Source organism: Dermacentor albipictus, chromosome 2 (assembly GCF_038994185.2).
Source record: "Dermacentor albipictus isolate Rhodes 1998 colony chromosome 2, USDA_Dalb.pri_finalv2, whole genome shotgun sequence".
In the NCBI taxonomy this organism is placed as follows: domain Eukaryota; kingdom Metazoa; phylum Arthropoda; class Arachnida; order Ixodida; family Ixodidae; genus Dermacentor; species Dermacentor albipictus.
Genome location: NC_091822.1, coordinates 130,686,250 through 130,707,922, shown reverse-complemented (window position 1 = coordinate 130,707,922; position 21,673 = coordinate 130,686,250). Strand labels below are relative to the sequence as shown.

At 46.8% G+C, this 21,673-nt stretch overlaps 2 protein-coding genes across 3 annotated transcripts in view; one reads left to right on the top strand and one right to left on the bottom strand.

Annotated features, from left to right (window-relative positions):
* LOC135912540 (uncharacterized) overlaps positions 1–21,673 on the bottom strand; it is a 328,642-nt gene that overhangs the window by 9,600 nt on the left and 297,369 nt on the right. Inside the window, exon 8 of one of the 2 annotated variants that reach the window (XM_070533975.1) lies at positions 10,189–10,253. The exons of the other annotated variant lie outside the window; for it this stretch is intronic. Within the exon in view, the coding sequence (XP_070390076.1) occupies positions 10,242–10,253 (12 nt within the window). The 3' untranslated portion in view covers positions 10,189–10,241. Of the gene's footprint in view, positions 1–10,188; positions 10,254–21,673 lie in introns of those variants that run through there. 2 annotated transcript variants of the gene reach the window in all.
* Positions 1–21,673, top strand: part of LOC135912529 (uncharacterized) — a 66,841-nt gene that overhangs the window by 13,761 nt on the left and 31,407 nt on the right. The window contains exons 3-6 of the mRNA XM_070533973.1: positions 2,067–2,342; positions 5,128–5,236; positions 11,138–11,193; positions 18,275–18,336. Coding sequence (XP_070390074.1) covers positions 2,336–2,342; positions 5,128–5,236; positions 11,138–11,193; positions 18,275–18,336 — 234 coding nt within the window. The 5' untranslated portion in view covers positions 2,067–2,335. The remainder of the gene's footprint in view (positions 1–2,066; positions 2,343–5,127; positions 5,237–11,137; positions 11,194–18,274; positions 18,337–21,673) is intronic.

The window sequence follows — 21,673 nt, the reverse complement described above, 5'->3', positions numbered from 1 at the left end:
GAGTGTGCTTTGCTTCACGCGAACGTCTGACAAAGGGCGCGTCGAGAGTGATTGCAATTGACGAACGGTTTACAGAATGCGACAACTCGCATCGACACATTTTGCGTATGTCTAACTTGGAGGCCACGCACACTAGCTTTAACTGCTGTCTTCCCGCATCGGTACAGCTAATGAAGCGATGTCCCCACGATCGAAGATTATGCTTTCCAGACACAAGTCATACAACCGCGAAAGGGTCACTGCGAGAAGTCGTTCCTGGTGCTGGGCCTTTAGAAACAACGATTTTTTCAATGCACGAAACTTCAGCCCACAACTTCATTCCATTGCGCAAAGGGCTTTCACTTTAATTCTGAGGTCTCATAAAGGGTTTCGTTTTGGCCGGGATGCTTCATAAGAACTTGTTTGTTTCTGGTGCCTCTCTTCAAAACGTCCCGTTAAAGGCGTCCCGTCGTACAAGTTTGTAACTTGCTTTAAAAAAAAATTACACATGCTGTTTCATTGGGTTTGAAAGAAAAGTTTCGCAGTTATGTTAAAGTAACATGAAGCTGCAAAAAAAAAAGACACACGGTTTTTAGAAGAGAAACTTCGCAGCTGAAAAAAATATTCGCAGAGATAAGGTATGCACCTAGTAAGAACTTGGTACGTACCGCTACCTTTGCGGTGTGGTTTCTGCTAGCAGCTGGCATAACAACTGGTTTCGGCTAGCAGCCCGGTTAGGTTGGCCTAGAAGCAGCCTCACCAGCAGGCAAGTATAACTGACAGGACGAGGGTTAATCAATCGACCATTGCGCTGAACCGACTACTCTCGTGAATAAGATACTGCGAAACCAGCAATGTGAAAGAAGTATTACTTACTCGTATAGTCTTTCACATAAAAAAATATGGCGGTATAGTTTGGCAAAATGTCGGCGCTAGTTAACGTAGAAAGTTGAGCTAGTTGGTGCTGATGCAGTTGGTGTTGTTAGCGCGAACAAGACTAACGGAATAAAGATGGGACAGGACAGATCGCTAGACTTCAGCTGACAAGCTTCATCAAAAAATTATGCGAAGAAACCACCGGACGCTGAAATCAATGCGCAGAGAGACGCATAAACGAATGTTCCACGTAGGAGACAGCCGAATGCGCAACGAAGATGACCCGGCAACCGCTCGTGCAATAACGCACGTCCCAGCGGGCGCCCTGTGGCTGTGCCATGCGTGCACGGGGTGTCCCACTGCTTAAAAAAAAAAAAAGGTTGCGAACAAGTGCGGTAAGGGGTGTGGGGGGGGGGGGGGGTTGTTTTTTCAGTGCCACTTAAGCTCACAAGAATGTGCTGGCTGGTAAACAACGCCGGGAGTCAAGGCATGTGCACTAAGGAGCACGTCACCCGCTTTTTTAACTGCAGTCGGGGGTTGGTATACAAGATTTCACTTCCCTGTGGAAAGTGCTGTATTGCACAAACAGGCAGTTGTCAGTATCACCGGCTTAGGGAGCACCGGAACGCTGCAAATGCTCTGGTAGGTGCTGGCCGCTTGACTGACCACCGCCGTAGACGTACACGTAAATGCGTCCCGTGTTTTTATAACACGCAAGTGCTCAGGTGGTTGGCCAGACAGTTACACAAGAACATATTTGAGGCGTATTGCATTTCAAAAGCTGCTGATCAATGTGTAAGCTCTACATCACTGGCATTCACTTGAGAAGAACTTGGTGAATGCTTTGTAATGGCTTGTTGTAGTCACCAATCGGCTTCTTTGCGTATTATGTTGTCTCCTACGTGACACATTCGTTTACGCGTCTGTTTGAAGATTCATTTGAGCATACGGTGGCTTCTTTGCTTGTTTTTCTGAATAAAGTTTGTCAGTTGAAGTCTATCGCTCTATCCTGTCACACCTCTTTCCCGTTAATCTTGTTCGCGCTAGTAACTATGTCACAGCCACTCTCGGTAATAGACACGACGGCAGTACTTTTGGACTTACAGTTTACTATAACTGGCATAAGGGCTCTCTAAAGGAGCTTTCATTAAATCTGCAGCCTATTTATGGATTATTGCCAGATACTGTGATTTTTTTCTTTTACTCCATAGGTGCTCGTGGCAAGAAGGTGCTCCTGCTTAGACAGCGACCAAATCGCTTACTACTATGACGAATCCTACGAGGACGAAGATCCAGGAGAGGGCATTCAAGTCTCTGCCAGGAGCGCCGAGACGCCAACACAAAGCGAAGTGGAAGCAAACACGTCGGCGGACAGTAGCAACGCAAGCCTTTCCGAGCCCGTAAATACCTCCATCACGACGGAAGCAACACCGCGAGGCGGAATAGTAGTCAAAAATGGAACCGTAAAAGATAAAACCCCATGCCTGGTAAGAAATTCGAAATGCTCGTTTAGAGTCTTTCATTGAGTGGTCGTCGTTTACGCTGGACAAAACCACTTTTCTACCGCATTTGTTGCTTCGCGAAAATGGCACACGGAATTCGAATGACGAGGCAGCGCAAACAAATTTTGCAAGCTTAGGGATGGCGGAGTCTGAGAAAAACCATGAGCCATTCTACTCTGTGAACGTGGATGACCAGCGAAGCTGCGTAGCACACCATTAAGAGGTGACACAGAATTTTGAACAAAGCTACGAACTCATTCATTGTCTTGATCGGTGGTCATCGTGACGAAAGGTACGCACACGCATTTATTTTTGTACATGCGCGCTAATTCATGTTGTACATTCATGATATAAAGTCGTGTTTTCATTTCACGATACACTGGAGGCCATGAATTTGAGAACGAAATCACCGCACTGACCGGCAGTGGGCCAGTGCCGTCAGTGCCTTCGCAGATAGAGGAGCACTATGTGAACGGTGACATGATGAGCGGCAACGGAGTCAGCTGTGGAAGACGACAAACGCGCAAGCAGTGGGACGAGCCATTGCTGATGATTGTTTTTGCTTTCACAGATGTATTGACGTAGACGAACAATGCAAGGAATCCTAGCCATAAACAGCTTCGCTGTAAAGAGCCCGTTATTTTTTAGCCTGGACATATTGCATGCTGTTCAGATTTCAACCGCGTACTGGAGGCAAGCGAACAACAAAGCGTTGCTTGGTTTCACTGGATACGGTCACCAACATCGCGAAAGTTCAACGCTTTAACGCGATAGCCCTAAGGACTCCATGTTGCGGAAAATGCGGTGTCGGCGTTGTAGGAGGCATTGGCGTCCTGTGAGCGAAAATTTGCCTATATATTTAGGTATATGTATATGCTACGTATGCCATGCGGTATTTGCAGGCTATTTTGCCTCACCCTTCTTTCACTAAAGTTGCTCATACCTTGTCTTACATTCTTGACAAAGTTATTCCTCAGAAGTTTAACAATGACAACGCCCCTCTCCTCAAAAAGAAAATACAGGCAAGCTCGCACTCGGTTACGCAAGGTTTGAAACATCGAAGCTGGTCGATTAGGGAATATTCCGACTAATGCTAGGTTGTAACTCCTTGTTCACCGCTTCATTGCCGAGAAGGTCCTCGTCTCCCACTTCGACACGAACATTGTTAGTGCTGGTGGCAGTCTCGTTCGTAGGGGCTCGTTACGTATCCGCTATGCTACGCGCCAGCTCCATCAAGGCGTCACAGTCCTTATCGAAGACGTACTCTTCCCGCTTCTTCCCGATGACTTCCATCTATTCCTTGTAAGTCTTTACGAAAGCATTGTTGTCAAGCGCTTCGACATGGTCCCTCCTGAATGGCACGTAAAGTAACACCTGCTCACGCTGATAGTTGAGAATGTCATCCGGGTTATAATGGCGATACCGTATCACACACGGTACCCGCCTCTGCTGGTACTCTCGTTGCTCTCCGGTTGAAGCGCGAGCTCGGCGTCGCTGGTACTCGGCCTCCCTTACTGCTGGGTCTTGGCGCAATCGTCGATGCTTCGCAGCGACCCTGGCTCTCTCTCGACTGGCGTATTCTGGGCCTGCGCATAGTCGCCACCTCTTTTGGCTTCGGCCTGTCTGGCCAAGTAGGCCGGATCGACCAGTGGTTGCCGTTGATTCTCCCGCTTCGCAGCAAGTCTAGCTTCGCGATGCGCAGCCTCTTCTTCGGTGTGAACTGACCCAGCGCCGCCGAGCACACTATTCATATCCTTTCCAAGGTCAAGCGCATTCCTGGCCGTTACCAGGGCGCATGCGCAGATCTCGGCGCGGAACCGGCGGCGCGTCGTGATACGTGGTCCATTTTACGCAGAGCAAGAACAGCTTCGCTGTTAAAACAAATGTCACGAAACAAAACACTGACAGAGCGTGCCTTTTATGTGAAATCTTCTCAGGCTAAAAAGTGCGGAACAACAGAAACCTGAAAATGATGTAACTGTTTGGCGTGGTTCTGCACTGTCCCCGGGATCGGCCCACAGAAGAGGCCGCGTTTCTAGCAGCTAGCTCGCCTTCATGCATAAAGGTCGCCACCAGCGTTTCCTGAAAACATTACGGTAACATACGCTGCAGTTGCACTGGAAGCTTGAGAAGCAGTCGGGAATTTTCGCATGCTATCGCGCTCCACCCCTGAAGGCGAAGCTTAAGCACCCTCCAAAATTTTTTCTTATTTCTGTGTCTTGTGTACGTTTGACGCCGACTGAATCGCGTACTAATTGTACACGATTGTACAGTGCGCGATTGAGCTTCTGGTAATACAGTGCTAGGGTATCAAAAGAGGCAGTTTCTCTCTCTCGCTGTGCTCGTGAATTCAGATGACGTCTTAGGTGCTGAACCCATGAGCCTCAAGACAGGTGTGGCACACCGGTACCGACTAACAGCGCACTTCTACTTTCCATGCGGTGTCATTGGTGTTCTGGCCTCGCGTGTGCGCGCACCGTTGCAGCAGAGGAGATGGTGGTTACTGCCGGCGGGGGTGGGGGGTGTGGAGACTTGCTGATTTTAGGCGGTTACTGAAACAGTAAGCAGTTTTAACACAAGTTTATATCGCGCATCATTTTGAATCTTGCTATTGGCGCGATGCGGAGGAATTAGGTGACTACTGATAATTTCGATTGTGGGATTCCACTGATGAATCTGCCATAGCTCGCAGACAGAAGACTGAACAAACAAAGTGCAGTGATGACATCGATACCGACCGGTATTTCAAATGTGTTTTCACCTAAAACAGCTCTCCATAAAAAACTACGGAGAAAGCATAGCAGTTGGCGTTTGCCTCAGTGGGAAATGCAAAAGGGAGAATCTGACTTTTTACCACCTACCAACTACCCGACGACCTGGTGAGTGTAATGTCTGCAAGTTTTGTCTATATTGGTATCGTTAACAGTTCCAATTGCTTTTTTCCGCAAAGTGTAAGGTACACTAATGTTTTTACGGAAGCTCTGTGCCAAAGCTGGGTGATATTCATCTATTCGTCAAACTAGGGCGAAGATGTTGCCTGCTCTTTTCATCAATAAAGTTTATTAGTACTACTATACCGTAGTCGAAAGCAGGAGCAAAAAAAAAAAGACTACATCAGCATGAGTCAATTCTATATTTTGAAGACTGTCCAAAGAACTTGAAAGAATAAGAGTACCATTGACAGAAACTAGAGGCGAGTGAACATTAAATTTAAAGAATACGAATAGAATATGGATAGTAAAAAAACGAATATCGACTCGAAAATCCAATTCAATACCGAATAACCAAGCGCGCATGCACACATTTACAGCAGGCATACTGATATCGGTATAATTCGGTATCACGCCTGTGCTGGCTACAGTGTAAAAGGACAGCTAAATATTGGGACAATGAATCAGGTTTCAACGCGAGATCACTGATGTTCATAGAAAAAACAGAAAGAATGCGTATAAACAACTTAATGTTGCAAACAAGCTTTCGAAGAAGGAATGACTCTTGTATGACTAGCTTTCCAAAAACTTTCAATAACTAGTTACCAGAAAAGGTCACAATTTGTGGCGGAAAAAGACGTTGCTGTAGAACATTTGGCCGTAGACATTGCAAAAGGACCCGTTACAAGGAAAATATCGCAGATTGTAATGTAAAAGATAAATCTGCTGCGTGACAGCACTGTCAAAGCACTAAATGACAGACATGCAAAAGCCTTCCACCCCAAAACTTAAAAGAAAACTTGCATTGCCCATTTTATTTCTGCGTTGCCTCTATAGTTTTCGTCGTTGTATCATTTCCGATGCTTTGCGATACTTTATTTACCCGAGAAAGAACAGTAACCAGACTTTAACATTCGGTTGTTATGACTTATTTGGTTGCTTTCGAATAATCGACAATACTGAACAGTTTCTTTTCGGATACGAATGCGAATAGTTAGCGATTCGTATTATTAACTTGGAATAATCACCTTCTTGTCGGTAAATTGCACTTGACAAGTTGGAGCTTCGTTAACTGATGCTAGGTGCCAGTGTAAGCCAACTATCCTAACGATGTCGAGCGTTACCCACTACCACAGATCATAAATAAAGCTAACTGTTTTTTACTGCGCTTGGCTGCGCATTCTGTGAACGCAGTGATTAAACAAGCAACTCGCACGAGGTGCTCGAATGGTTCATAGAGGAGTGACTTGTCATTTAAGGGGACGCCACCGCTACGCTCGTAAAAGTGGTCTATCTGAAACACCTGGGGTATGCTGGTTTCCCGTGTGTCTGTAATGCTGTTTCAGCGAAGTTCGTCGGAAACGTTGGGTCATATCGGCGTAATATTTAGTGGCAGGATGGTACGTCCTCGTAGCACATACTGCTATACCCGTTCTACACGTATATTAGAGCCAATTACAGCTTTGCACTGCTACTGCACTAAACTCTTTCGCTTACAATAACGAAAAAAACAAAACAAGAAACAACAACCAACTTGGAGCATTCGAGGAAACATTTAGGAGATCACTTCAAAGTCTCAGTGAACCTACGCTAGGAATAGATTGAGCTGTTACAGCCCATTATGCATAGTGGGGGCAGTCAGAACCAATAACCAAGGCCTACGTTAATTCTTATGTAATCTCTTATGAATGCTGCAGCCTCCTGAAACTTGAATTATCTCCACACAAACTTAAGAATCACTTAAGAAGAATCCCACACATACTTCTTACTTTGGGCAGTGTGGGTGTGTGTGGCCACCACGTGCGCCTTCCAGTCCAAATATTATAGTTTGGCACGCTCGTACTTTCGGGCTTCGTTGGTAAGAAGTGGATGCTCTCGCAGGACCTATGCGTGGTTCAAGGTCCCATTCTTCGAAGCCGCTGTAAAAACTCCTTGCCCTTTGCTCTTCAAAACACTATTCACCCATGATTGTAAAATACTGTCGAAACCCAGAGTAGCATTCGCCCAGCGGCCTGGAGCTTGACCAGGCAGATTAGCGGGGAAGGCCAGCGTGGAGGGGAAGGGTTGTAGAACGAAAAGCTTGACTTTTAATCGCATCAGTGCTTAAAGAAAGGTGAGAATATCAAGCAGGTCATGAAGAAAACACGATGTCCACGATACTCTCTATATATACCTTCCTTGAATAAGCGATGCAGAAGGGTCTAGGGAGAGGCTTAGTCCCTGGAGCGCACCTAACCAGGACAAGGAGGGAATTGTCAACTGAAGCATGAGTGATCGGCGTGCCCAGGCAGGAATCACTTTCCCTGACAGGCCAGCATTGAAGGTTTCTCGCTACCGGTTTCACCTCCCTGAAAACACCTTTCACATATATTTCACGTTCGCAGGAAACGCATGACTTTCTGGGCTTTCAGGTAGGGCAAAGTTCCCCAAATTCGACATCTTGAGTACAATGGCCTCGTTCTTTAAGCATTAACAATTGCAACAATAGCAACAACAATGAAGATGAAGCACTCGGGATCGCATAACTGATTCGTTGTACGGGAAACTTCGTCGTAAACACCAAACACCATACCACTCCCAATAGAGCCGGATAAGCACGATTAGCAAAATAAAACCTATAGTTAACCTAAATTAAAAGGATAGTTGGCGAAAGGAGTCGCTGGTTTGCTTCTGCATATTTGCTTTGACGGAACTGGTGAGTGCTGCCAACCTTATGTAATCGAGATTCACGCTCGCTCCACAGCGAAATGCGGAAGCGATGCAAAGCGTCGAATGCCGCTGTTGTCGCTATTGTCTCTCTCTATATTTTTTTTTATTCGTCTTCAGCACCTTCATCACTGTTGCCTTCGTTAACCTTCGCTGCATCCCCGTCCTTGCTGACTTCGACAGCATCGTCTGTCGTCAGTTCCGAGCGACTCACGTCCTCGTCACCGCCGTCGCACACGCTGCTGTGTATGAGCAGCATTACAGACATAATGGGAACAACGCGAACAAGACGACAACGGAGTGGAAGGACACAGGACGAGCGCTGACTCACAACTACGTTTACTGAAGCACACATCAGGTATATAAGTGACACAAGCGATCACATGGTCAATCGGGAAACGCACAACCGGGCCACGTGTATACAAAGCATCTGTTACCGTATCGAGCTATCTAGGTACGTTAATTCCTGCTGATAGCTCGATACGGTAACGGAGCCCTGTATACAGGTGGCCCCTGTTTCGCATTCCTCGATTGACCATGTGATCGCTTGTGTCGCTTATACACCTGACGTGTGTTTCAGTAAACGTAGTTGTGAGTCAGCGCTCGTCCTGTGTCCTTTCACTCCGTCGTCGTCTTGTTCGCGCTGTTCCCGTTATGAATGTATACCAACTCGCCCAACTTTCCACTTTATTACAGCGTTACACAAGTGACGTATGAGTCGAATTGAGCGATCCTTGGAGCTGTGAAACTATACTCGCTGAGACCAGTTCGCTCGTTCAGCAAGACGCTAGTTGTAGCGCTGACTGCAGATGAGTGACAGCTGTGGAGGGCAGTGACGACACCGCTATAAGTGCGTTAATTGCAATACAAGCAATGAGCCGAACGGGACGCCTAAATGATTTCTCTATACAGGAAAATTCGTTGTAGTGATGTTCACTCCAGAGCCATTCACAATACACCTGAAAGATGGCAATTGCCCCTGGAAAGACAGAAGCATCATTCACTAAACGAGCTTAATATCCATTATCAGTGTCAACACCATCACCATCACCATCATCAGCCTATTTTTTTATGTCCATTGCACGATGAAGGTCTTTTACCAGCGATCTCCAATTACCCTTGTCTTGCGCTAGCTGATTTCAACTTGCACCTGCAAATTTCTTAATTTCATATCTCGACCTAATTTTCTGCCGTCTTCGACTGCGCTTATTTTCTCTTGACACGCATTCTGTAGCTCTAATGGTCCACCGGTTATCTACTCTGCGCATTACATGGCCTGCCCAGATCTATCTTTCCTCTGAATGTCAATTAGAATATCGGCTATTCCCGCTTGCTCTCTAATTCGCACCGCTCTCTTCCTGTCTCTTAACATTGCGCCTAAGATTTCTCGTTCCATCGCACTTTACGCGATCTTTAACTTCTTCTCGAGCTTCTTCGTTAACCTCCGAGTTTTCGATCTATACGTTTGCACCGTATATTCAACTGTAGCCCTACTTTAATCAAATTACCAGCAGAAATGTAATAGAAAGCGATCTAGGCGCCGCGGTCTGACTTCGAAATGAGTGGTCTCAGCCCACGTGCACCGTTTACGAGTCATCAAACTTCAGAGGGCACCAATTCAACGCAAGGAGGTGAGCACTTATAAAAACCGCTGTGCTGACACTCCGTGCCGAACGAACAACGCCGGATCGGGTTCCTAACAAATGACCTTATTCAGCGCATGTTATATGCAGCCTTGTTATTCATAAGGAAAAAAAATCATGGAGGATTACGATATTCCCTAATGCGAAATTAGAATGTAGCTTTATACGTGTTTTCATTTCGCGATGCACCGGCTGGCGCGTACAACCGGTCTCATGCGGCACGTTGCAAACGGAGCCAAGTGTGGCACGGCTAACTCGCTAATCTCGAGATCGCGAGCTCGTGGGTGACGCGTGGGCGAGATTCACAGAAGCCGCCGCCGACATACCCAGACGACGCGCGTTATTCCGGCGCCATCCCGTGGCCATCGCCGCAAAAGCCCCTCGTGCGCGGCACTACGTTTTTCTTCTCACGCTTTCGCTATACCCTCCTCCGTTTTCCGCCTCATGGCATCGCTGCACCCACCTCTCCGCTTTCCTCCTTGCGCCTCTTCTCTCTCGCTGCTTTTTGGACCGCCCCTACAGCGCGTTTGTTCGCTCTCATCTTTCGCTGTGCTCGCTCGATAGGTTACTCCGGGAACGCGGACGCTCGCCGCAGGAACGGGCTCCTAAAAGCTGCGCTGTAAAAGGACAAAACGAAACGATGATAACGCAGTGAGATGTCAGTGAAAAACACTTGCGTTAAGTCGATGCTAAAACAGGCAATCAATGCTTTGCCTGAACTTTGACTGTCAGCCTTAGCGGGTCTGTAGCAGATACGGCCGTGTAAATTATTGACGCTCCGAGTAGGCATTGTGCTCTGCCTCATTTCAAGTGTCATCCGAGGAGAAGTGCAGGTCATATGCAAGTTAAACCGAATACATTACTCGTATTGCTGTGGTCGAAGAAGGTTATTATTCAAGAAGGATGCAGAAACCTGTTGCTATGCATCATTGCTTTGGGTAGAGAAGAACCTGGTGGATAAAAATATTAAAACCATGAGAGCGTTCAGGACTACGTTTGCCCTGAAGGGAAATGTCAGACTGGTGAGGTAAAAGCGTGCATCTGATGGAAACAGAATATCATTTAATAACCGAGGAGAATAGTAAACTAGGAACGATGGTACTGGTTTATGATTAACAGCGCCATAAATAGGTATAGAGAAAGGACAGAGAAAGCGAGGACAATAACCAGGAAAGAACAGAGAACACCAGGAATAAGGCGTTGACTTTCAGCTCATAATTTATTGATGTTTCGGCGCCTTTCTATAGCTGACAGGTGAGTCAGACAGACCCTAATGCAAAAGGCACGGGCCTTTTTGCATTCCGCCCCATGTAAAATGCGGCCGCCAAGGCCGGGATTTGATCCCGCGACTTCATGCTTAGCAGGGCTACACTAGAACTAAGCCACCATGGCGGTTAAGCTTAAACACATTAAAGTCATTGTCTATGACATAGATGAAAGTTTCCAGAAATATATAGACGGAACATTGATCATACGTATTCCGCATCCTTTTATTTTTCAGTGCTAGATCCTTATGCATTCCACTGCAAGGTGAACAGGACGTTTATAAACCGCAAGGTAAGCGTTTACTTACATTTGCTTAGAAGCTAAATATGCCTGGTAGGGGGAAAAAAAGGCCAAACTAACGAGAAGGTCTGTACAATTGCCGACGGTTTTTCAAGTATTCTTTTTTTAATGTCTGGCTTAGCACTGCTTTACTTTAAGTTTTGCGAGGTGATCGCATTTGTTGGTCCCAATAGTTCAACGTAACTCTTGGTGCCTTTGAATGTCTTGTTATCTTTAGCCCCTTTCTCTCTCTCTCTAAGAATGGGCTATGCATTGTGACACTTGATTAGAACTTTTTTGCAAATGTACATTTTATCCACAACCATCTCACTTCGCACACAGATTCGCCATAGCCTACCACCAATTTTCTGTCAATTTTATCTCGGTGGCATTTCCAGTTCTGCCAGAGCAACATGCCAAATTCTGCGTATCTGGTTAAATCCCTTCATAATGCTTCGGAGCGCTTGCATATGTAATTTATTGGTAATGCCCCACTTACATCCCTCCTTTCTAACTTGTCCCACGCATCACCCACCACCTGGTACTTACTCTCACCAAACATGAAGAAGGAGCCTTGTTTATTTCACCAAGGACAAAAGGCTAACGTCATAGAGGAAAAAAAATCGAAAAAGGAAACGAGAGTGCAATAATGATTTTAACGCATTTAATTAAGCCTAGAACATAAAAAATTCGGCATACATCGCAGATAACATGCCCCGTGTTCCTAAATAGCGTATTCCCCCCCTCCCCCCCCCCCCCCTAAAGCAGAGTTCTCCCGGAACAACGGGAAACGTAACTGAAACGGCAGCAGGACGCTTTCGAGTACTTGCTGACGGAATTTTTTACGAAGACAGTAACTGACGCACGTGGCGTTTGACTTGGCAAACAAATGTGCAGTAGCGTTCCCCTTAAGTTCACTAATTTCAGTCTTACTTACATTTGTAGTTAAGCCAGTGCAACCGGGAATATTTTGCGTGGCTTGTAAAACATACTCGTAATGCTCCGGACTAGTTGCATACGTAATTTGTTACAAGAATTGGAGGACGCTTAAGAGGAAGCTTTAGCTCGAGTGCTCCTATCTAAATACATGTAAAAGGAGAATTCGTTTTTCTCGCCAACCACTGCACCAAATTTGACGAGGTTTGTTGCATTTAAAAGACAAACTTAAAATCTAGTGACTGTTGGTTTTGAATTTTTGAGTAAAGTCGTCAATTTTTTATTAAAAATTGGCAAAAATCGAAAATTTTCAGAAAACGAAACTATCAAGTTTACAACTCTGTAACTCAACGACTAAAAATGATAATACAATTCTGTGAATTGTATCTAATAGTACATCTAAAGCGGACAAAATTGATATGTTACACATGAATATGAAAAAATTTAATCGTAGGGAAATACAACTTTTGCAAAACCGTTGTAACCAACGTAACAAATTCACGTAAGATGTAAAATGACATATTGGATTTGTCCGCTTTGAATGATCTAATGGATGCCGTTTACAGAACCGCGCTATCAGTTCTTGATGCAGAGCTATGAATTTGTAAACTTTGTGCTTCTATTTTTTTCAAACGGTCAAATATTTGAAAAACGATTTAAGAAAATTCAAGTCCTAAATCGAAATTTCGCTTCCAACAGTCACTAGAATTTAACTTTCTCTTTCAAATGCAACAAATTTCATCAATATCGGTGCAGGGGTTATCTCATAAAAACGTTTTTGCGTTTTACATGTATTTGAATAGGCCGCGTCGGAGTTGGGCCCGAGCTAAAGCTTCCTCTTAAGCTTCGCCTTCAAGAGTGGAACGCGGCAGCGTTCCCATCGACCCGCCAAGGGGTGTAAGACAATGGGCTACGGCGCAGCGATCACTTACGAGGCGCCCCACATCGGACGCGGTGAGCGTCGAGCAACGCAGCGTTCGGCGCGGCAACGATACGTGCGCCTGAGCAAGCGGTACGAACCAAAGAACTCGGTGTCTCGGAGGGGGAAACGATGCACGCTTGCCAAATGTCGTGATCGGCACGGGTAGAGAGATAGACAGATAGTGAACTAAAGAAAGGAGGACGCTTGATTCTGCCACGCGTGAGGGAGCAAGGCGAAGCGTCGTCAGGGGAGAGGGGGTCCGGGCCGTGACGTGCCTCGCACCAGTCCCCGCACAGCCCCAATGCACGCGTGGTGCGCCACCTGTCGGAGCAGCGCCGTACATCGAGAGAAGGGGTCTTCTGTGTTTGCCGCAAGATGGCTCTGGGTGTGCGGAAAGCGCAGAAGAAATGTAGCGGAAACGCACTTTGCTACTCGTGTAACTGCGACTTCTGTAAGTTACATGTTCATAATTACCGATATACACCGCAGTATAACTTGTTACTGCTCGTTTCTAAGGCAACACTGCATTCACTAGAGGCGCTCTTGTACCGCTTTGAAGCATCGAACTCGTGGTTGAGTGGTAGCGTTTCCGTCTCACACTTCGGGGACCCTGGTTCGATTCCCACCCAGCCCATCTTGCAAGTTGTTTTTTATTCATGAAGTGCCTGCCGGGATTTATCGCTCACGACGAACGACACCGACGCCGACGGCACCGGCTTTTCTGCGACACGAGCTCCTTAACGCTGTCGCGTTAAAATCCGCCATTACCTCGCTGACTTAAAATATTGCGTACGCATTATCCAATACCTTTCCCCTTAATTTCGTTAAATATAAACATAATAGTATAATATAACATAATAGTAATAAATATAAACAAGGTGGCTTGTATGGTTCATCGAGGGCACCGCAGTAACCTAGTACATTTCTCGTATTATGTACCGAAAAACTCCAAAAACGAGAGTTCAATAACTATTTACAATGTGTGTATTCACGCCAAAAACATTAAATGTTTGCCACATCGCACACTTGCATTCTTCCTATCTTCACTGATATTGAGGTTGGCCTATTTAGCCGCTGTTCTGTGAACCTGGGAAACATCGCGGATAGCAGCAGCATGACACTCTGGAACGCTTGAATAAGTAACAGTATACTGTGACGGGGATAAAAGTAGGCAAGACGAAAGGGAAAATGTATAGACGGAATATGTACAGAGAGGAGAGATGGCTGAAGAACAACCACACGAGCGCTTCTTCGATCGTCGCCTTTATCTCCTTCCTGGCACCTTCCCCAATGTACGGCAGTGGCCTGTAACACATGACCCTCACCAATGGGAGCGCCGTCTCGGCGCTTATGGAAAGACAGGGTTGTCGTTGGAGAAGTAAGACTTCAGACGGGTGACGCGAACGATATCACTAGGTGATATCGTGGCGTAGACAAGCTAAAAACGGGACCGATGAAATTCCATTGGCTGCGGCGCCACGTCACAGGCAGAGCGGGCGAAAGGGACCGCCTGTGTCGATGACGCGCCATGTGTGGCGTGTGAGGGCATCGTGGCGACGCCATGTTTCACTCGGAGGCCCATGTTACCCGCGCGTTCCTTGTCCGCGCTAGTTCTCGCCTGCGTTGCAAGTGCGCCGCGGTAATCGCCATGCAGAAATTAACGCATAAAACAGCGGAATAAATTCGAAAGGAAGAACGTTGGCGCTCGTGAGCTTAGAGCCTACGACCCATGCTTAGAAGTCGTGTCTTACCCACAGGGATAGACCAGTGCCTCCTTGTTAGCAAGCCTGTGCTCTCTGCTTTATGACGTTATGTTATATACTTGCACCGAAATTTTGATTGTCAAGCCCTGCGTGACGAAAGCGGCGACGTCAAAATCAGCGCGGCTTCACTCGCCACCGTCCCCATTAGAATCTGTGGCGATTGGGCAACGTCGCATGACGTCACGGATCGAACTGTGTCAGCTTTGTGCTCTCTAGGAAGCGTTTGCCAAGCGTCTGAACGTGCTCCCTTGTCCACATGCGAGTTCGTAACTCGAAGGGCTGCTCAGCGGCGTTCGTCTGGACATTAATGTTTCCGCATTCACAACTGATAAGAAGTGCTTAGATATCCTCGGATTTTTATTTGTTACAATGTTCCTTATTTTCGGACTGAACGAGACACGAAACCGTGGAAAGTACTCTGCTGAACGACGCGGACGCCCAAAAAAAGCAATTTCTTGCTAAATTTGTTTGCCGCGAAAGCTGCGGTATGTGCACTACCTTTCTTTTAAATTTCGCACTCTGATGACACCTTCTGGACTGAAGGGAAGTTTGATTAGGCAACGGGACGTACGTGCTGGACTTGGGTTTGCGAGATGCTACAACAGGCCATATCCCGGAGAGTCGAGACAAGGTCCGACAAGAGCCGAGATAGTTTCTTCTTTCTTTCCTTTCCTTCTTTCTTCGCCCCTGTGCCACCTACCTAGCCTTCATTCCGATCCTTCCTTCATTAATTCATTTGAGTCACTCAAGCAATTGTTCATGGAACGAGGATGACCAAGAAGCCGCAGAGTACGGGTCGTAACTACCTCGATCCACTGTGAAAAATATTTGGCAATAGCATATGGCAAAGCACAAGAAAAGCATGAGTGCACCGATGAAAGAGGTTTGATCATGAAATGACAGAAGCGTGCAACATCTGCATGAACCGTTACAGAGAAACACGATCTAGTCGTGACATTTACGATGGTTATCATGAGAAATTCGCGCTTCTGTTTTGCAATCATATTTTCTTGACGACTACGCCCAGCTTCAAGTCACAGATGGGTGTGTCGCGAGCTGCCTTGAGGAGAAGAATAAAACCTGGAAGGAAACGCAGCTCAACGATGGGCGACTATGTGCGGTGAGTGTAGTGGCGTAGCAACAGGGGGGGCCGGGGGGCCGTGGGCCCCGGGTGCAAGGGGGCCGATGGTAGGGGGGGGTGGTGTCATATACGTCTGAAGACACCCCTCTTTCCGCCGGCCACACCCGGGGGGGGGGAGGTGAGGGGTGACACGGAAGGCCTATGGGCCCCGGGTGCCAGACGACCTAGCTACGCCACTGGGTGAGTGTTCCAGCGGGGGGCGTGTGTTGCTGGAATAGGGTTTTCACATTCAATAATCTGAAAAAGATAACTGCTCCCGCCCCTCTGTCCCCTTCCCCCTTTTGTTTGTTCATAATTTGGTTATTAGTTAACGGAAGGAAGTGGCGATGGCGAATACATCAAGAGAACCGGAGTGTGTCGCAACGGGACCTGTGTCACCGCAGGTAAAAATTCATTTTTCATAATTCATAATTTGCTTAAATAGTCACATTTGATGAGGCTACAGTCATAAGCCGTTCATTTCATTTATCTGTAATGCGAGCGCGCGTTTTTTAGTGACCCATATCGATCGTGAAAATACAGAATGCACTTATAAACGACGAAGATAAATGAGAAAAATAATGAAGAAGTAAGGAGCTATCAGGCGCCGCTGGACGAGGCACAACGCTCGTTTGCGTTTTAAGAGGTATGAAAAAAAAAAGACCGGCCTTCCACTACCCTGAAGAGGGGTGCAAGCGAAGCTCGGCATCCGCGGCTGTTCGTTGTCGTAACGCTTCGGCTTCGCGCTCCCTCGCGGCGAGGTCAGCCCGTCGACGACGAGCCCTTCCTCGAGCGAGTTCCCGGTGCTTTCGTTCTTCGGTCGAAAGCACGACGCGTGGCCCACTCCCGCTGACATTCCTTCAACGCAGTCTACTCTTCGGCAGAACGAACGTAACGCGGCCTCCCCGCCTGAATGCCGGGCCTCAACTGGCCGGAAACGGCGGCCACGAGGCGAGCGAACACGCGATCACACCCCTTTTTCTCCTTCTTCGGCGGGAGGGGACGCCTGTGATTGGCTCGCGCCTGGCGCTGCGTCTGCTTCCTCATGCATAAAACCCCGCTTTAAAGGCCACGCATGATGAACCTTTGTATCGTGCACCTTATTTAAATCGACCTTATCAGGATGTACTTAAACGAGTCCGAAAAATGTGTGTGCCTCCTGGAGTAAAAACATTTTTCTTTAAATTACATTCGGAAACACTCCCTGTTAAAACTTGGTTGAATTCGAGGGGTTGCTTTGTGCCGTGGTCAACAAACTGTCGGCTGTGTCCACGTGCCGAAACCATAGATCACTGTTTCATAGACTGTAGGGACGCTGTATTTTTTTGGGACATTCTCCAACGGACACTTAAAAACGACATTGACATGACTCCATACTCAATTAGGTTTCTACCGTTTAAGGTTACAGGTGGTCCTCCCTATGGCATTTTCATTGTACTTGGTTTATATAGCCTGTGGAGAAGTAGGCTCTGTGATCGCCATGCCGAAAACCCGCGAAATACAAAATCCTTCTTTCGCGAAAGTGCTGCGTTTGTAAGAAGTGTGTACGCTGTGCAGGAACCTCCGCCAGACTGGATGCACTTGTTGGATGCATGTGTGTGTTTGCCCGAGTTTTAAGTGTGTAGTTGTGTCCACTTTGTAATACACGTTCAGTTTTCTTTTCCATGTAATAAAGAAAAAAAAAACCGGCAGTGGCTGAATCGGTTAGCGTGGTGGTCACGCAACCGGAGATCGGCGATTCGAATCCACAGCCCGACAAGCAATTTCTATTTTCGCACGGCTTGGGTTTTTTTTCGAACGCAATACCAACACCAACTACGACAGGAGTGGGCCAATACAAGCCTCGTTTAAAAAAAAGACAGAGGTGCGGAGAAAAACAGGAAGAAAGAACAAGTATATCAGGCCGAGCACGTCACCTAAAGGACAGCTGAAAATAGCAAAAAAAAGATTTTAATAACATAGACACCAAAGAGAAAGAGAGAAGGCCAGAAACTTGGCAAGTCTACGCTAAACCTGCGTAAACACCATGCGAGTACACAAATACACATTGTAACGCCGTTGCATTGATATGAACGTAGAAAAGCCAGGGAGGGGGGGGGGATTCCTGAATATTTTCACTTACAGAACGTTAGAATTGCTGGTAGTTTCCTCCAAATGTAACGGTCATCTTCATAATTAAAATAAATTGTACGTGCCAGTGAGAACATGCAAATTATTTGTGGATATTTCTTATATAGTCTACCCCAAGATAATTGCAACCTTCAGCGTATATAGCGAGCGCCTCATGCATTCTAGAATCATAGCTGCTTCGCAGGCAACCGAGAAAATTGTACCACGTACGTGCCGTTTCAGATTTTACACCATGGACTCACCCAAACAGATGCGTAGACGCAACTACGCGGAGGAATGGAAGAGTGAGTATTATGGAAATCATAACGAGGAATGTGATTGGCTGGGTTGTTTGGAGCTGCTATGCCGAATTACCACTTTTCAAATGTGCTCATGAAGGATTCGTAATGTACTAGAATTTGCTGTATAATTTCGAGCAATGAAAACCGAGTTCGGGTTGCAGTTCTCTTGCTCCCCAATCGCCTGCCCCAGACTCCAACAGGCAGAGAAGTCCTAAGCAAGTTACCGCGCGATGCACTAATACAAAAACATCACGAAACCAAAGAGGAACCCAGCGCACTTAGAGAATGGTATACGGTATCCTCAACACCTAACAACATGGCTCCCAGCCTGCATGCTGGGAGAAATAAGACTAGGGCACAATACATTGACAAAAGGACAAAATATATGAATGCGGCAAGATTCACTGATGCTGCACCTTACCAGACAGATGCAAGGAGGCGTTGGCACTGGTCATGAATCGTGGAGGGAAAATTATAACCTGCGCTACAATTGATCGCGCCTCTACAACAGAAGCGGAAGAGGTTGCAATTGCCCTCTCAATAAAAGAAGTCTGTACGCGAAAAGCTCCATTAACAATAGTCACTAACTCACAGAAAGCTTACAAAACCATCTAAGGGGCAAAATACGAGCGCAGGAGCTCCGAATACTTATTGGAACTGGATTCGACCACACGGCTGAATACATGCACACCGTAACCTGCGCACCGGGGCACGAGGGCGTCACCGGCAACATGCACGCGGACGAGGCACCTCGAGGCTTTACAAATCACCAAGCCACCTCGGACTCTGCAATAGAAGACTCTACACCCTAGACCCTTGATACACAACAATTATAAAATACTATTGAGAAAACAGAAAACAATCTGTCCACCCCCGCACGGCAAACTCAGCGCTGCGGAGGCAACCATGTAGCGAAGATTACAGACGAACACCTAGATAAATCTACACACTCTCCACCTGATCTATCCCACGGCTTATGGTTACATGTGCCCGTGCTGTGCAGCAACACCAACACTCTTTCACGTCACCTTGGTGTGTGCAGAACACGGAGAAGAACAGGAAACAAACGGCACATAGAACGAATGGGAGGCGCTGCTATCTATAGCCCGGCCCAGGAATACCAACTACGACTGATTCAACGAGCTTAGCAGATGGTCCGTGCCAGTGGGGCCTTGGAATAGGGGCACCTCCCTGCTGGACCAAACTGCCCCCCCCCCCCTTATATGCTCTGCAGAACTAGAGTAGGAGCCCGTCCGGTTTCTGCATACAATAAAGGTTGTGCACTACTACTACTACTACTACTACTACTACTACTACTACTACTACTACTACTACTACTACTACTACTACTACTACTCATCCTATGCATATTATTGGCGACTGTAATGCTATTAGCATTCTCTTTCGCGCAGGCCTGTATTTAATAATGATGCGGGATGAATTCTTGTGACGCTGGCACTAACGAGACATATAGTTGAATGATACAGCTGCAGAATGCGTATAGCATTCTCTCTCGCAACAGGCGTGTATTTATTAACTATAGGTGATGGATTCTTGTGGTGGGGGCACTAATGAGACGGAGACAGAGTTGTAAGATATATTCAATTGCAGAATGCATTAGAATTCTGTCTCGCGACAGGCCTGTATTTAGTGATCATATGGGATGGATTCTTGTGATGGTGAAATTAACAATACAGAGAAAGAGCTCTACAGTATATTTAATTGCAGAATATTTATGTATATTTATCTGGTTTTGTATACACTTTGAATATCATAATGAACATTTCAATATATACTGGCAATATACATGTTCTATACATCTGTACAGTTTAGGAGGAAATGTCAACCGGTTCGGCGGCTCTAGTAGACAGCAGCGCATTGTCTACTAGAGGCGACGGATATAGAGCAGTACGATGCGTACGTGCGAGGCCTAAATTCTCCGATTATACGGAAAAAAGACGCGGTCGAGCACAACTCCGGTCCTTGCCGTTGGCACCACGTTGAGGGAGGCCCACTCGGCGACAAACGCTTCTCTCAGGGACTCTCGAAAACCATGCGTTTTGGGGTTTCGAGAGGTTGGTGTCGAAGTGCCCGCAGAGGGCAAGCGGCATGTCTCGTTCGCGAGCGTTGTCGTAGCAAAGTAGGCAGAGAGAGAGAGAGAGAGAGAGAGAGAGAGAGAGAGAGAGAGAGAGAGAGAAAGGATGCATAGAAAGACGGAGGTTAACTAGAGTAAGTACCGTTTGGCTATCCTCACGGGGTAAGGAGTAAGGGGATAAAGAGAGAAAGAAAGCGTAAGGGACAGAAAGAGAGGAAGGCAGTCTTGCTGTGAGCTATTAGGGGTAATGACACGAATCAGTGCACCATATCCTGGTTAGCCAAGGGACTGACGTCGTTGGCGGCGACGTGCAGCTGTTTTCACATTGCCTCTTTGAAGTATGATTGGTCTGTTCGCTTCACTGCAGTCGTGTCATCCACAACGGTCGAAAGCGTTGCCATTGAGGTGGCTCTAAAGAAGCTACGGTTTTGCACACCTCAACCTGTTGTCATGCTTACAGATTCAAAATCTGCCCTTCAAAGGTTAGAGCACGGGTTCCCTACTGATGCCTGATGTCTTAGCTCCCATGCTCGGTGCACAATCTCCATATCAAAGGCTTCTCCATACGTTTCCAATGGGTGCCCTCGCACATAGGTATCAGCCAGTGAGATGGCGGGCAGCCTCATCCATGGAACGCTGTCTGGGAATCCACTGAGAAAAGTGCCTCAAGAGGACAAGAGGTTCTTCAGAGAAGCGGTGTTGCGCCACTTCAGTTCTTTGTGGAGCTCACCTCACAAAACATGTGTGACCAAGGGTCTCAAAAGAAACCAAGCCACTTTACTGCTCTGCATGGGCTCTGTGCTCGTACCCCTGCGTGGATGTATTAGACTAACCTGGCGCTGTCTCCATTATGTTCAACGTGTGGTGTGTGCGGTGACATAGAACATTACCTTATGTGCTGTACTCTGTATGCTGAAATGAGTGTGTTATTCGGGTCCCTCAAGAAGACAGGAGTTCCTCACAGCTCTCTTCAGGACATTGTTTCCCCGTGCGGGAACCTGTTGTGTAGGAAGGTTTCCCGCCTTCTTTTAAATTACCTCCAGGACACGGATTTCGCTTGCACATGGTGACCTTAGGAGTGACTATTTGTAATTGTGAGGTGTGTGTCAGATTTATGTCATTTATTTATTTATTTTAAGTGTCGCTACGGTGGAGCAATTGCCGGCAGCAACTGCAAGGCTAATCCCACCAGTAGCCTACAGCCACTCAACTCCCTCAACTACTGAATTAAGGCATCCATGTCCT